General features: G+C 40.4%; 1 protein-coding gene across 2 annotated transcripts in view; it reads left to right on the top strand.

Annotated features, from left to right (window-relative positions):
* The window catches only part of nod1 (nucleotide-binding oligomerization domain containing 1), a 12,298-nt gene extending 1,022 nt beyond the window's left edge, over positions 1-11,276 (top strand). For both annotated transcript variants that reach the window (XM_035672781.1, XM_035672782.1), the window contains exons 3-12: positions 742-916; positions 4,904-6,716; positions 6,816-6,899; positions 7,636-7,719; positions 7,837-7,920; positions 8,446-8,529; positions 8,617-8,700; positions 8,790-8,873; positions 8,965-9,048; positions 9,416-11,276. In XM_035672781.1, the coding sequence (XP_035528674.1) occupies positions 742-916; positions 4,904-6,716; positions 6,816-6,899; positions 7,636-7,719; positions 7,837-7,920; positions 8,446-8,529; positions 8,617-8,700; positions 8,790-8,873; positions 8,965-9,048; positions 9,416-9,488 (2,649 nt within the window). In that variant the 3' untranslated portion in view covers positions 9,489-11,276. The remainder of the gene's footprint in view (positions 1-741; positions 917-4,903; positions 6,717-6,815; positions 6,900-7,635; positions 7,720-7,836; positions 7,921-8,445; positions 8,530-8,616; positions 8,701-8,789; positions 8,874-8,964; positions 9,049-9,415) is intronic.
* Positions 11,277-15,461: the final 4,185 nt, after the last annotated feature.

Raw genomic sequence — 15,461 nt, 5'->3', positions numbered from 1 at the left:
AAAGTTTCTCTGTGCTCATTGAACATCTGATTTTAAGGGCCCAGCAGGATCTGTGAGAGCAGCAGACTATTTGTATTTCTGTATAATGTATAGTACATGTCTGGAGGGCATCTTTAACCCTTTGAACTCCACCAGTACCTACACTGGTATTTTTTACTTACTGTGATGTCATTTCTTTGAGTATCTTGATATTAATCAAATCCCTAAAATCTGTACAACCTAAGCTTAAATGTTGTATAAGTCAATGAACCATAAAAATGGAAGTATTGAAATTGAGTCATAAATATGAAAACTGCAAAGATTCTTTAGATTTTATAAAAGATAAACAAGAAAACAGAATGATTCAAAGTATTCATCTAAATCTAAATGTAGAAACATGAACAAAAGATTTCTGGACACTCCTTCAGAAGTTATTTGAACTATTTACATTTTTAGTTTTTGAGATATGCTCATTTCTACTTTCATTTTTTAGCTATCCATCTCCTTTGCTCTTCTCCACCCGCGCATGTCCCAGAGTGCACAACGCGATGGTGTTAAAGACGGAAGCCTTAGCTTTCCACAGCAAAAAGAATGGATGCTGTAGCTATTATAATTTTTATTTCAGATTGATTTAAATTTCCATTTCCAACAGTTTCATATTCATTCATTTAAAACCATTTAAATACATTGTCATTATCTCCCAAATAGATAGTTTGTGAAGTTGTTATAACACAGACTGCCTTCCCTCTGATTATTTTCTAGGTGCGCAAAATCTTGGACCTGGTCCAGTGCAAAGGGGAGGAGGCCTGTGAATACTTTATTTACATCACATATAAAGTATGTGATGCATACATAGACCTCCAGCCATGGCTGAAAGAGATCAACTACAACCCAAGCAATGCCGTAGCAGTGATGGAAGTGGTCAACACAGATCCCAGTAAGTTTTATAATCTCTAATGCTGCTCTGTGACACGTGCCATGTGTGGTGTTTGTGTCCATATTTATAATGTGCAGATGAGAGCCTATAGGAAGAGTTAAGCCAGTTTAAAGATAAAACACCAATCACCATCAGTCACAACTGATTACAAATGAGGCAGTTTGTGGTTTGCTGACAATGTTTTGGAATGAACATAGTGATTGAATTGTTAGAGACCTCAAACCCAGTGGAAAATACACACACTGCAAGTCTTAGCTCTCAGTTCTGATTTACCTTTTAAATGTTGCCCATATCAGATTCCAGTGTGGACAGGTCACAGTCCTCGAGTGACCCATATGACGAATATCAGTCTATAGTGACATAAAAATCACGAGTTGTAATATGACATATGAAAGTGGAAACTGAACAGATCAGGTTCCCTGTGATTTTAAGCTGATTTGGGTTGTGATTTTTTTTAGATTAGATATTTTTTTCACGACAGTGTGAACAGAACAAATCACATGGAATCCGATCTTTTCAATTCTGATTCGGACCACTTTCCCATGTGGTCCAAATCAGGTACAGGTCTGATTCTTTGCAGTGTGACCGCAGTGTGAACACTCTTATCAGAATTCATGTGACTTTTATGTCAGTCTAGACTTTGTCATGCAGGTCACTTAAGGACCGTGACCGGTTCACACTGGATTCTGATATGGGCCACATTTTAAAAATAATGTAGCAGCCAAACAAAAAATCTGATCTGAGCAACTAATCAGAATTGAGTGCTAAGACTTGCAGTATGAATGTAGCCTCAGGTACCAGTTAATTAGCTGTTAGGCAGGTTGTATCGCATCATACAGAGGGGTGTTTCTGCTATTCTGTCCACCCCACTTAAAATCAGTGCAAGTATAGAGTTGGGTAAAAATGTAAAAATACCACATTAAGTCCTACTACATTCACGCTTAAGTAGAGGTACAGAAGCATTTTAATTTACTTCAAATATTAAAATAAAAGTTATGAAACATATATTATAAGATTGGTTTACTGATGCACATGTGTAACTAGCACTTTAATGCTCAAACAGGTGGGTTCCTTTTTGCTCTGTGCTCCAATAACAGTTGAGCAAGCCTCGGTCTGAACTCCTTTCCTGTACTTATGCTATGTGCTAGGCTTGTCTATATTGAAAAGACACCCACATTTTAAAGACCAGTGGTTCCCAACCTGGGGGTCGGGAACCCCACAAGGGGTCACCAAAGCTTCACGGGGGGCCTTTTTGATTGTAAGGAGTATAAGAAAAACTTAACTTAAAGTAAAATCAATGTGATACTTGAATAAGGGTTTGAAAAATGCAGTAGTAACTTTTCTTTTGTTTTAGAATACACCTTTTTCACAGCAGCCACTTTGTCATGATGAAGATAATACTATTTCAGGAAAATAATGGGGGAAAATGACCATTTGAAGAGTGAGAACTGTTGTTACTTGCTACAGTTGCGTTTGATTGATGAAACGGTGAAAACTCTCAATAAAATGAAAAGGTTAAATCGCTGTATATGACAGGAAGGGTGTGTTCCTCAAATAGATTGACAATAGTGCTTAAACAATAGGAATGCCACTTCCTTTCCAGTATTTCTTCCAATACGGGTTACATTGTGTGTAAGATTGAATATTTTAGTCTTGAGTGTAAAAGAACTGGGTCTGTAATATTACAGGCAGTTTGAATAGTACTTTGATAGGATTGAATGGTGAACATAAAATACATCAGGCTGCTTTATCTTCAGCCACGTCCCAATATTTTTCTGTAGCCATTACAAAAGATAAATGATACAAAATCTTATCCCTCCTTTCTCCTTATGGGCGCATGACTGGGAACTGTTGGATCTCTAAATCATTTAGAAGGAGTATGGTCTAGATGTGCTCTGTATGAAAAGTGTTCTGAGATAACTTCTGTTATGATTTGGAGCTATACAAATAACATTGAATTGAATTGAATTTACTCAGTTTAATCCTTGGCCTTTCCCCTCTCCACAGAAAGGGTTTTATTATGTCATCAAATTGCTAAAATGGTATTTTGATAGTGAGCCTCATACTAATATAACGTAGTTAAATTGGGTAGCCATTATAATTTTTAAAGTCCAATTTTAGTTTCTTTTAATCTTTTGTAGTGGGTATAAACGTAGCATTGCTGTTCCCCCTGTGTCCTGAGAAAGGTATTTTATTCCCTTGTGGACCCAGTTTTTTATCATGAAGAGGCAGTCCTTCAGGTTTTATCCAATTAATAGTATAACCTGATAGTTCTGAAAATGATTGGATGATGTCCATCAAATGTGGTAGGGACACCATGGGGTCAGATATCACTGCTAGGATATCATCCACATAAAGCAATAGCTCATGTTCTCTATTCCACCTGTATTCCATTCCACTTTATCAAAGCTCAGCGTCAAGTTAGGTTATTGGAGTGTCTGATATTATCAGTTAAGGATCTATTTTTCACAAATCCCACTTGGTCGTGTTGACTGATGCTTGGTAATTAGTGAAATTAAGGGTTCATCAAAAGTTGGGGTGATACACCCCTTTGGAAACATATCTGCTGACAAACCTTTTGCAATATTGGGGCAAGGATATCTATAAGATCTTCATATTATTCTCCTGGGAGACCAGGGCCAGTATTTTAAAACTTGTAATCTAGATCAGTATCCGGATAGGATTAAATCTCAGAATTTCAAAACAGGAGATGTGATCCTAATCGTACAAAAATGGGATAAGGATTCGGTAATCCAATTTTACCCAGAATCCAGATAAAAATGTTGAAATAATATTGTGTACTGAAACTAACAAGAATAAAATAAAAATGTTTTTTAGTTTTAGTCAATTTGGTCAAATTCTGTCATGCATGAGAAGGCATTGGTGCATATGTTTATTTAGACTGGGATGTCTACATGAGTCAGCTGCTGTCACAAAGTGTATAGTAGTAATAGTAATTCCTATTCTGAACCGCTTAAATCTTGCCCCTGACAAATATACCCTATATAATAATTTAAAAAAACTAAAACTAACACTGAAACTAATAAAAGCTAAACTAAAACTAAACATTTTCAAACAATAGAAACAAACATACTTACCCTCGAAACTAACTGCTACCAGCTAATTTATCTGTATTGTGTGCTAATGCAGATAAGTGAATATGAATAATATGCAAACTGATCTACACTTTCCAACATGTTCACATCTGTGTTAATGAAATGTGATACTCTGACCAATTGATGGAGGCCTATCCAATTACAGATTCTGTAATCCTGATCTTGTGCTATCTGGATCAGAAAAATCTTGTCTGAAAAATCTTTGAAAAACCAGGACAAAGGCTACATGATCTGTTTTATCTGGTATATCAAAAAAGAGATCACAAAAAACTGAATAATTGTGATCTAGATTAAAGGGTTTTAAAATACTGGAGGGATTAAAGGATGAATCTAGCATTAATGTAGTATTCATTCTCCACCTGCCTCTCCTCTCAGTATTGAGATTTGTATTAATAAATCATTCTTTTGGTGTATGATCCGTGAGCGATATCACTTTCATCATACAATTATCTACACTATCTATCACGGAATTAGCTTTAAAAAATACATTTATTCTAGAATATATTTTGTGACAGTGGGAGAAAAAAAGGATATTCCCTCTGAACTTCCATATATTCGTTAACCCCACATCTCTACTCAACATGTGTAGTGCTTTGCTCTTCTTAGACAGTGAAGGGTAAACCCTTATCTAGGATAGAATCAATGATTAGCACTAACTTTTAACTTTTTTGTCCTGATTGTCTGCAGCAAAGTCAACAGATATAAGGATAAAATATAACGGACCAAGAAACAACACATCCATTTATGGATTGGATAAACTTTGTCTGCTCCTAAATAGAAAATTCAGAATTACTAGACCTAACTCTCAGTAATAATAGCATTCAAAGTGTGTGCTGTACATTGCAGTAATCCACACACTACCCCCTTTAAGTCAGCAGGTATAGTGAGAAGTTGAGGCACGAGATGAGCCGGGACACCTGCTTCATCATGTCGTACGGCCAGAGAGAGGAGACCCGTCTGGAGGAGCTATACACTGACACACTGATGGAACTGTTGAACGACTGCAATGAAAGTCTGGGCTTCTTGGAGAGTCTGGACCAGCTCCTAGGAGACAACGCGGTCTTCAACCCTGAAGGTGAAACCATCTTTGTGATGGGGGATGCAGGTGTGGGAAAATCCATCCTACTGCAGAAACTCCAGAACCTCTGGTCCAAGAAAGGGCTGCAGACAGACGCCATCTTCTTCTTCAAGTTCCGCTGTAGGATGTTCAGAATCTTCAAGGACACAGAACAGATCTCCCTCAGAGACCTTTTGTTCAAGTACAGCTGCTACCCAGATCACGATCCTGATAACGAGGTGTTTGATTACATCCTGCGCTTCCCTGAGAAGGTTGTTTTTACATTTGATGGCTACGATGAGATCCAGGAGGATCTAGACATGATCAATGTACCTGAAGTGGTCTCACCAGAAGACAAGACACATCCCCTCCAGCTGCTCATCAGCTTGCTATGTGGGAAACTACTCAAGGGCTCCCAAAAGGTGCTGACGGCCCGGACAGGGGTGGAGCTCCAGAGTAGGGTGATCAGAAAGAAGGTGGCTCTGCGGGGGTTCTCCCCTGCTCATCTGAAGACCTACATCAATCTGCACTTTAAGGAGCAGGAGCACCGAGAGCTGGTGTCAGTTCAGCTGGATGCCAGCCCCCACCTCTGCGGTCTGTGCTCCACCCCTCTGTTCTGCTGGATCGTATTCAAGAGTTTTAGGCACCTGCACACCATGCATGATAGTTTTTATCTACCTGAAACCTGCATCACACTCACCGACATCTTCCTCCTGCTGTCCGAGGTGTTCCTCAGCCGCTCAGCCTCACCTGCACCATCCCTGCTGAAGAAGAGCACTCGGTGTGCTTCGGAGACATTCAAACGGGGGCTCAGGCCTCTCGCGGCATTTGCCAAACTAGCACTCCAGGGTATGGAGAGAGGAAGCTTCATTTGCAGCCAGGAAGAGATCACTGAGTGTGGGCTGACGGAGGAGGACCTGACTCTGGGCTTTCTTCGACCCACCAATGAGTATGATACCAGTGGAAGCCCTGCTACATTTGAATTCCTCCACATCACCCTCCAGTCTTTCCTGGCAGCATTCGCTCTTGTGTTGGATCAGCAGGACGCCGCCAACTCCATCCTCAAGTTCTTCACAGAGTGCAGCAGGAAAAGACAACCGTCCTGTCTGCCTTTTGACTTCTGTATCAATGGCTCCTCAAAGCCCAGTGAAAAGAAGCCATTTGACACTAATGAACACCTTCAGTTCACTAATCTGTTCTTGAGTGGACTGCTGTCCAAGGCTCACACCAGCCTGATGGAGCATATGGTATCTCCTGTCTTATTAAAGAAAAAACGGGCCTTGCTAAAATCCTACCTTTCCACCAGTGTGAAGTCCCACCTCCATGGGTTACCCAGCTACAATGGTGAGGAGGGCAAGAAAGTCCACGTTTTACCCAACTTCCTGTGGATGCTGAGGTGCATCTTTGAGACAGGGAGCAAAGACATCGCTCAGATGACGGCAAAAGGCATCACTGCTGGATTAATCAAGCTGGGTTACTGTAACGTGTTCTCAGGTGACTGCACTGCCCTGAACTTTGTACTGCAGCACCGTCAGAAGCTCCTGGGGCTTGACATGGACAACAACAACATCAGTGACTATGGGGTGAAGCAGCTGAAGCCCTCCTTTTGTAAGATGACAGTAGTGAGGTAAGTCTAAACATGGTTTTAACTTTTACTAATATTCAGACTCATTTTATAATGTATACAGCTTGACTATCCAACACTAATCACACTTCTTGTCTTCAGATTGTGCGTAAATCAGCTGTCTGACAGCAGCATTGAGGTTCTTGCAGAGGAGCTGTGTAAGCACAAAATTGTGAAGGTCTTGGGGTGAGTAATTGTTTCAGTGTATTTGAAACCAAATAGTCTGCATTCCATCCCATTCTCAAGATAAAGAAGTATTTAGATTGTTTGCTCAAGTAAAAGTAGCAGTGAAACAATCTAAGAACCCTTTGTTCTGCGTTAAAGTATCAAAGATATAATGATACTGACTGAGTATCAATATATATAAAATGATTAGATTGTTAATACTGATTCATCAATGTGTTAGCAGCATTTTAATGTTGTAGCTGCTTGAATTGGAGCTGTAGTTTTAACTACTTTTTATATAAAGTTTATTCCAGTGGTTCCCAACGTAGGGGACGGGGCACTCCAAATGGTCACAGGATAAATCTGAGGGGTTGTGAGAGGATGCAGTAGAAAAGAGTTCTGCCGCTGTATTTCTTTGATGGACTTTGTAATCTTTGGGAAATACCTCTTGCTGAGTCAGATATCTGAAATGTGACAAGTAGTTCACGCATATTTATTCAAAGCTACATTCTGGCCTCTTTGGATATATGATTTAATTTTTGGTTATACAAACTGTAGAAGTAAAAAAAATCCCCAGCAAGTAAAGGTAGCATTAATTCAATTCAATCCAGTTTTATTTGTATATCGCCAGTTCATAACAGAAGTTATCTCAGGACACTTTATAAATAGAGCAGGTCTAGACCGAACTCCTTATAACATTAGTGCTCAGTAAAGTATGTTTTTCTGAGAGTGAAATATTTTCTGTTTTTGCCCTCAGGCTTTACAACAATCACATCACAGATGTTGGAGCCAAGCTAGTTGCTCAGATAATCGAGGAATGCCCAAAGCTGCGGGTTGTCAAGTATGTTTCTAACTTTAAAATTAAAAAATTTGAATATTATGATCATTATAATAGTTGTATATTTAATATGTCAGTGTTATCGCCAGTCATTTAAGAGACGTATTATCTTGTCCTCAGAATTGGTAAAAACAAGATCTCTGCTGTTGGTGGGAAGTATTTGGCCAGCGCAATTCAGAAGAGCACTTCTATATTTGATGTGGGGTAAGACTTCACTGCTGTAAACTGATCCTTATTCCGCTGTACTCACGAAAGCAGTGAGATGGAAAGACAAAAACAAGGGACATCAACTGGAGAAGCCAGGCAGGATTACTGGAGAAAGGTTTCAGATGGTAACAAAAAATAGCTTCATTATCTTGAAAAAAACCAACAAATCATGATTAAAATGCAGTGGTGGAAGAAGTATTCACATCCCAGTAGAGTAGCAACACTGCAAAGTCCTGCATTTAAAGTTTAACTTTTTAAATAATCAAACGTAAAAAGTACTCATAATGCAGTGACCCTTTTTAGTGTGATAAATAAAACCACTGGCAAATCAAACATGGTTTGACATGTTAATTTTCATTAGTTTTTTAAAAAGGGGAATTAGATTTCTTGAAACTTGAAATTAGAACAATACTTTTTCTCTTGGAGGCACTGTTGGTCCTGTTGGAGGCCCTGTTGGTCCCCTTTGTGTTTGTATGCTTCCCGATGCAGCCTGGATGACAGTCTGGATGTTTTTGCTTGCAGAATGTGGGGGAACAGTATCGGCGATGAGGGAGCAGAAGCATTTGCAGAAGCTTTGAGGCACCACCCGAGTCTTACCAACCTCAGGTGAGAGGGCGGCTGACTACAAACGCAATAAACACCTACTGATTTGAACTCATTTAGTAGAGTCATCTCTGTGGTTCTGTGTTCTAGTCTCTCAGCCAATGTGATCACATCCAAAGGTGGGAAGTGCCTGGCAGAAGCCCTGAAAGAGAACAGCGTCCTCAGGATATTCTGGTAGGCAGGTCACTGAACCCAGTGGATCCTTGTGTTCCAACAGTCCTACACTCTGTATGTACACTAAGAACCTGTCTGTGCTGTTGCAGGTTAGTGCAGAATGAGATGACTGATGATGCAGCTCCACACTTGGCTGAGTTGGTCCGAGCAAACACAGGTTTAAGCCACCTCTGGTAAGGGAAACACGCATGATGTCACCTTGGACAGACCTGTGTAGTCAGACATTGATCGTCTGAAACTCACCTGCTCTGTATTTGTCTGCAGGTTAATCAGCAACCAGTTCACTGTGGACGGGATCAAACACCTCGCTGAGGCCCTCGCTCACAACACAGCACTCAAAGAGATATGGTGAGGATCCAGTAGAATTCATTAACCGCTGTTCTCTGATGGCCTCTGTATGGTTCTATTATCACAGATATTTCTATTTATCTATCAATCATCAATGATAGATTTCAGTAAATTCTCAGTTTAAAAAAAATAAAATAAATCCTGCTTCTGCCAACGGTGCATGAATGTTAAAGATTAGAAATAAAGCATTACCCATAACCACTGTCCAGGAAGGGCCTGTGTTTCTATGTTAAGTAACATTGAGGATGGTTGGAATACTTCCAGAACCAAAGGTATAGTGTAGATTATGTGGAGCACTGGAAAGCCCAAGTACTTAACATTTGGAATGTGAAGAGATGTCTGATGGTGTCTGGTCATGTTTCTACAGTGTGAAAGGAAACCAGCTCTCTGAAGAGGAACAGAAAGAGTTTGTGGCAGAGAACAGGCTGCGGTTCCACTGACTGGGCACTCGTGTGTAATGTGCGTGTTGGGTATAAAATATGTATTGCATATTCACTGTGTGTGAAACTGTTGTGCTTTAATGGAAATACTGTACAGCCATTGTGTCATGTGTGTCATGTTTCATGTAGGGGATGTTTACCTGAAACTTTGACAAATGTTTGGCAGTTTTACAGAAAAGAGGAAGTGGAAGCACAGATGAACAGGAAGAAAACAAATTGATGACTTCCTTCTTCATGAACCTTAGTATAGACTGTATGTTCATATTTTGTATGAATGTGTAATAACTATTTATTATTTGACTCTTACACATGGTGTTGTGGTGTTGTAAACATTCTAACAGGGTTATACTCTGTTAGAATGTTTACTGTTTGCAATTGGATCCCATTAAGGGTAAAAAGACTGATGACACTTACTGTACATGAACAAACATGGAGCTTAGTTCAACAAGAAAGACTTCCATATTCATTACTCCTCATTTTGCTCCTCATCTGTCCCTCTATACACCATTTTCACAGCTCAAATTTGAACTTGTCAAAGCAAGAAACTCATAAAACCAATGATGGCTCTGTTCCAGTGTCCCAGCAGCCTGTAGTATGACTGTGAGTCAGCATGGACAATAGCAGTGGCATTTCTAAACTATGAAAAAGGCCTATTATTCTTCCTCAATGAACTATGTAGGGAACTTCTCCCTGGTTAATGTGATCCACAGCTGACATTCCTCACACAGGAGAAAATCACTGATCATCTACGTTTTAAAGGGGCACTCAAGCTATTTATTAATATACTTGCATAAAGCAAGGGAGAGGCCGACTACATAAATGTTAAAAGTAGTCGAGTAGCTGAGTAATTGGGGTGTCAGAAAATATTGAATCAATATTTTGCTTTGTGATGTTGTATCAATTCTCAAAAACAATACTGAACCACTAGATAGCAATGTTACAAACATAAACCAAAGGCTATATTGGCAATATTTTGAATTGTAGTGTAACCGCTGCATTGTGATACACACAGCCCTACTGAGTTATACTACAAACAAGTAAACTGACTTTTACATGAACAATCCTTAAGTGCCCCTTTAATCACCTATCTGCTGTGGATAACTGGACCACCACAATCATCAGTCTAGATGAACAAACTACCCTTTGTTGACAGAACTTTCACTATGCTCCATGTTTGACAGATTTGCATTGGAAAAAGAAGTAGAATAGGACACTCTTCAGACTGATTAGACGGCAGAATTTTTACTTAAAAATTTGGATTAGCTTCAAACACAATAACAAAAAATGCAATAAGTACAAGAGAATGATTGGTATTCAAAGATTTTCACTCTTAATTTGTTTTTTACACAGTTTTACAGAAAAGGAATATTTGTTAGGATTTTCTGTCAGTTACATATTGAACAACACATTCTCTGTTACAGTTCATTAGCTAATGTCTGTTGGGGCTCAGAACTGGCAAGAAATAAATTATGAAAATGCTAAAAAGTGCTTGACTGATTCTATAGTAGCTCATAAGGCTTATCAGGACTGTATCCTCAGTGGCTCTGACTCCCAGTACAATTCAGAGTCTGGACATGCAACTGTTTGTCCGTCCCCACACTGAGCCAATACTCCTCTGCGTTCCTTTCAGGTCACGTTATACAGGGGATTTCTCACTGAATGTGCAAATAGGGGAAGCCGCAACCGGCTGTGATGCAAGTTGCAAAATACAATTCACAGGTTCGTTACAGTACAGAACTGAACCTTTTTCTAAAATTCCATTCCTCTGGTTATAGTTTGACACTGGCCTTTCCCCCTCCGTATATCTCCACGTTTATTATAAATGTAAAGGTTTTGTCTTTTCTCTCTGGCTACTGTAGGTGGATGAGTCATTATGCTATAGCAGACAACTGTTAAACAATCAACAACCACAAGGACAGATAACTGAATGTCATCATCATATCTATTAAGGCCAGATCCGTTGCACTTTTCCTTTAAAATTCACAGAAATGAAAAGACATCACTAGTCAGTTTCTAACCTGCTCTCAGAAATCATCTGTACGATCATGAAAAAGATGATAAATAATAATTGATTGCAGAATTAAAGTGAGAGCTGGAGGTACAGTTCGAGCCCTGTGAGATCATCAATCAGCCAAATGTTCTATGACTACAAGCTGAGAACAACACCAGGTACATGACTCTGTAGCACCACTCAGTGGTGGGACAGCGTATTACAGCACACAGCTAATCTCTGTGTGGCTGTCGGGGTGGATCCCAAAACTCCAAAGTTCACTAAATTTTTCCTCCACTTAGGAGCCCTCACCGTTATCCTAACCAGAGAATGACATATGTTTTGCTGCTGCATGTACAGTGTGAGTAATGGCTCAGACTGAACCCAGCCCAGGTTAGTCACTGACAGGAGGGAGTGGAGGAAAAGAGAAGTGAATTTGGGATTCAGCAGCTGACTAATTCTTCGTCTCTAGTTCTAGTAGGACATTGACCTGCTGACACTTTGGAAAATAACCTGCACACACATGCTTCAGGGCGGTCTGATACCACTGATATATACTGTATATTCTATCCTAAAATATTCATCATGATGTTCAGATTTGTAATGCTGTATGTGCATAGCATGATTTGATGCCTCAAGCACTTTCAGAATTTGAGGATTATAAAAATGGTAGTGATACTTTTTCTCTCCACTTGATATTGCGTTACCTTCCTCCACTAACACGGCTCCTACCTGGAGGTAGCTTTAAAGACACAGAGGGACGAGAGCAAGAGAAAGTGGAGGCCATGTGGACACTTGATCTCACATTAACCAACATTGGTGAAAGAAAACTTCCATCGTGCCCTCATTATGAGCCTCTACATACAGCTGGGAAGAGGTTGCTCTTTAAGTTGCTATTAAGGAAACAGTGAAGCAGCTTGTTTGTTTTTCCAGTATAAAAATAGTCTTCAGGGTGGTGGGGCGAGCTCTGGGTTCTGAGTCGTGGGAAAAAAAAAGAGCTTTGGGATCCACACTGGGTGAATTCACTGATAAACTCATCATCAAGCGGAGAATATGAACTCGTCAGTGAAATCAACTTGTTTGAAAAAGACTGTACACTCTAGCTCCTCCATGGTAGAGGTCCTCAGACAAACATGACCCCATGAAAACACAAGAAACGGATCCAGTTATCCTGGTGTCCCTCAGTCCTGGCCAGCCTTAATGCTGAGTCTTTATAAAGGAAAGCACAAGGACATATGGTATTCCTTCTCAAACCCTGGGTTTTAAACGGTAAACAGAGGGCTATGATGTTGGATGCCTCTGGCAGACGCTATGGAAACAACAGAAGCTCATTTTTCCGTCCAGTAACAAAAAACAAAACCGACAGCAAACTGGACAAAGAAAATCATTTCCTTGTTGTTTCTTATTATAAGATCGGATTAATGATATTTATTATCATTAAATATTTTTGTACATATGTTTTAAAAATGAACCTTTGTTATAAGAACATGCCACTCTAATGATTATGCAAAATGAATTAAAAACAAGGACATTATCCTGCTGCTGTTATAAGGAGAACCTTCTATACGTTGTTACATTGTAACATTAAATGCATCTTGTTAGAACAAGAAACTGAGCATGGTGGCAGGAGTCAGGGAGCCTTCTCACCTGAGGACCTCTACTTCATGGTACATGATTAAAAAGCACTGATGATTGAGTGTGTGTGTGTGTGTGTGTGTGTTTGAATATTCATGTGTGTGTGCTCTATTTACAGTGTACTGTCACAAAGCGCACACACACACACACACACACACACACACAGTTTACTGGGGGGGGACGGCACGGTGGGTTCGAGGACCTACCGTGCTGACTCTCAGTGGTCAACCGGGATGAAGAAAATAAATAAATGGTCCTGGAAATGTGACCCAGGCTGACCCCGCCACCGCCGACACACCCACAGAGACCCTCACTTCACTGTGACTGGTGGGTGGGAGGTTTTTGTTTTTAGGAATACTTCATTTGGGCTGAACGATGTGGTAAAAAAAAGCTAATTGACCTTATTTTGTCAGATATTGCAACATAATTCACGATTTGTGGGAATGATTATTTTTGCATCACAATTTTCATTTTCACTAAAAAAAAACTACTAAAATAATGATGATGTGACATCTGTTGGGGTCTGTAGGACCAAAGAAACATTTTCTCATATAAGATTTGTAGGTCAGAGCTTCAGTTTACAGTTTAACAAACAATTGCAGCTTCTTGTGATTCAGATAATATTTCAATGAATTGCCCAGTTCCATTTAAAACACACAGACTCAGTTTTAAACGTTTGCCTGATGAGCTTTGCTGCTCTGGTCCTCTAGCTTTCTCAGTCCTTCTTCCATACAGCCATGGCATGTCTCATTTAGAAGCTGATGGCTCCCTAGTTAGGAGCCTCAAACAGACCATAAAGCAGCGCGGAGCCTTGGGGTAGGGGGCGCCGCGCTACCTTGGGGCTGAGCTTGCACAGCCGTCATTCTCAGTGGAGTCGGCGTCCAGCTCTCAAACGCACCAACTCAGATCAAACGTGTCATAACAGTGCTGATCAGATATGGATCCAGATTCTGTTGTTGACTATTTCTCTCCTCAAATCTGTTCACAAACACATTTTACTGTTTACTGTTTAATACCAGATCCTGTGTGAGCAGGCGAGCAGCCAATGAGAGCAGCTCAACTCGCAGTACGTGACCTCTGCTGGCTGCTAAAACAAACATATACAATAACGCCAAAACTCGATGCTTCAAAACTGTTCTCCACAAACCGATGGGTGAGAAAACAACCTGTAATTCTGCTGACTAGCACCTGAAAGCAGCACCATGTTTGTAAAGTCAGCCCAGTGTACGAAAGGCAGCATGTTGTGAACCCGGATGGAGCCGGTCAGTCTGATTCTGGATCAAACAGCACATTTGTTTCATTTTCTGTGTTTCTGAACCGGCCACCGGGGAAAACCCCACCTCTGCACACACCCAGTCCACCTCTGGACCGAGAGCAGAACATCAGATGATCACACGGCTGCAGAGCGTGATGTGACTCATGTGGGCATCCGTCCAGCTCCGTCAGGGGATCCAAAGAAAAATGATTAAAGTATGATTAAAAGCAGCCTCATTGGACCGCACTGACACAACAGTTGAACTGAAGTTTGCATACGTGTCAAACTGGGTGTTAGAGCGGTAATCTAACACAACGGGAACCGATTCAGCTGACACACCCGTTCACAAGCTCCAGTCAGACCGAAACATTCAGGCTCTTTGTTTCCAGACCTTCTCCAAACTGGGAGAAAGCTCCGTCTCACTTAATAGCTGCAGCTAAATTAAATCAGCTCTCCTCCTCATTTTGTCTTGGGATAACCGGCATGAGGCTGAGCTATAATTGGAAGTGGGTGAGAGAAAGAGATGGGAGAGAGAAAAATGACACATGAAGTGATAGAAAGAGGAGAGAATCCAGAGGGAAACCAGTTGTTTCCAGCACCTTCTGAGTCATGAAGCACAGCAGCTGGGTCCTCACAGCCTCCGTCATCTGCGGCTTCCTAAAGCTGAAGGCAACAATTAACTAACTGAAAGATACTTTTCTCTTTATCAAACAGAGAAATGCTGCACTGGATGTTTCTGCATGTACGAGGACTGAAAATAAGGATCAAATATAAGCTATAGAACTATAAAAGCTGATAAATCCACTTTAGAATCCTTTTAGCTCTACAGTTTAAATACATTCACAAGTAAATGTCATGCTTCAGAGACCAGAGCTGGTCTCAAACACACCCACAGCCTGTCCCCCTGTTGGTGCCCACAGCAATATCAATCAATTCATTAAAAACTAATGGTGGATGACTTGAGGCAGCAAACAGTAGCTGCTTAACCACTTCTTTATGGCTCAGCACAGCGAGAACAGCTCTGTAGCTTCAGCTGAGCTCTGTTTGTTTTATTTGACTCTCCACCCAGAAAACAGAGTGTGTGTGTGTGTGT

Source organism: Morone saxatilis, unplaced genomic scaffold (genome assembly GCF_004916995.1).
Source record: "Morone saxatilis isolate NCDOM2014 unplaced genomic scaffold, NCSU_SB_2.0 Contig24, whole genome shotgun sequence".
Lineage (NCBI taxonomy): Eukaryota > Metazoa > Chordata > Actinopteri > Moronidae > Morone > Morone saxatilis.
The sequence above is the reverse complement of the archived record's forward strand: the minus strand, read 5'-3'. Positions and strand labels throughout refer to the sequence as shown.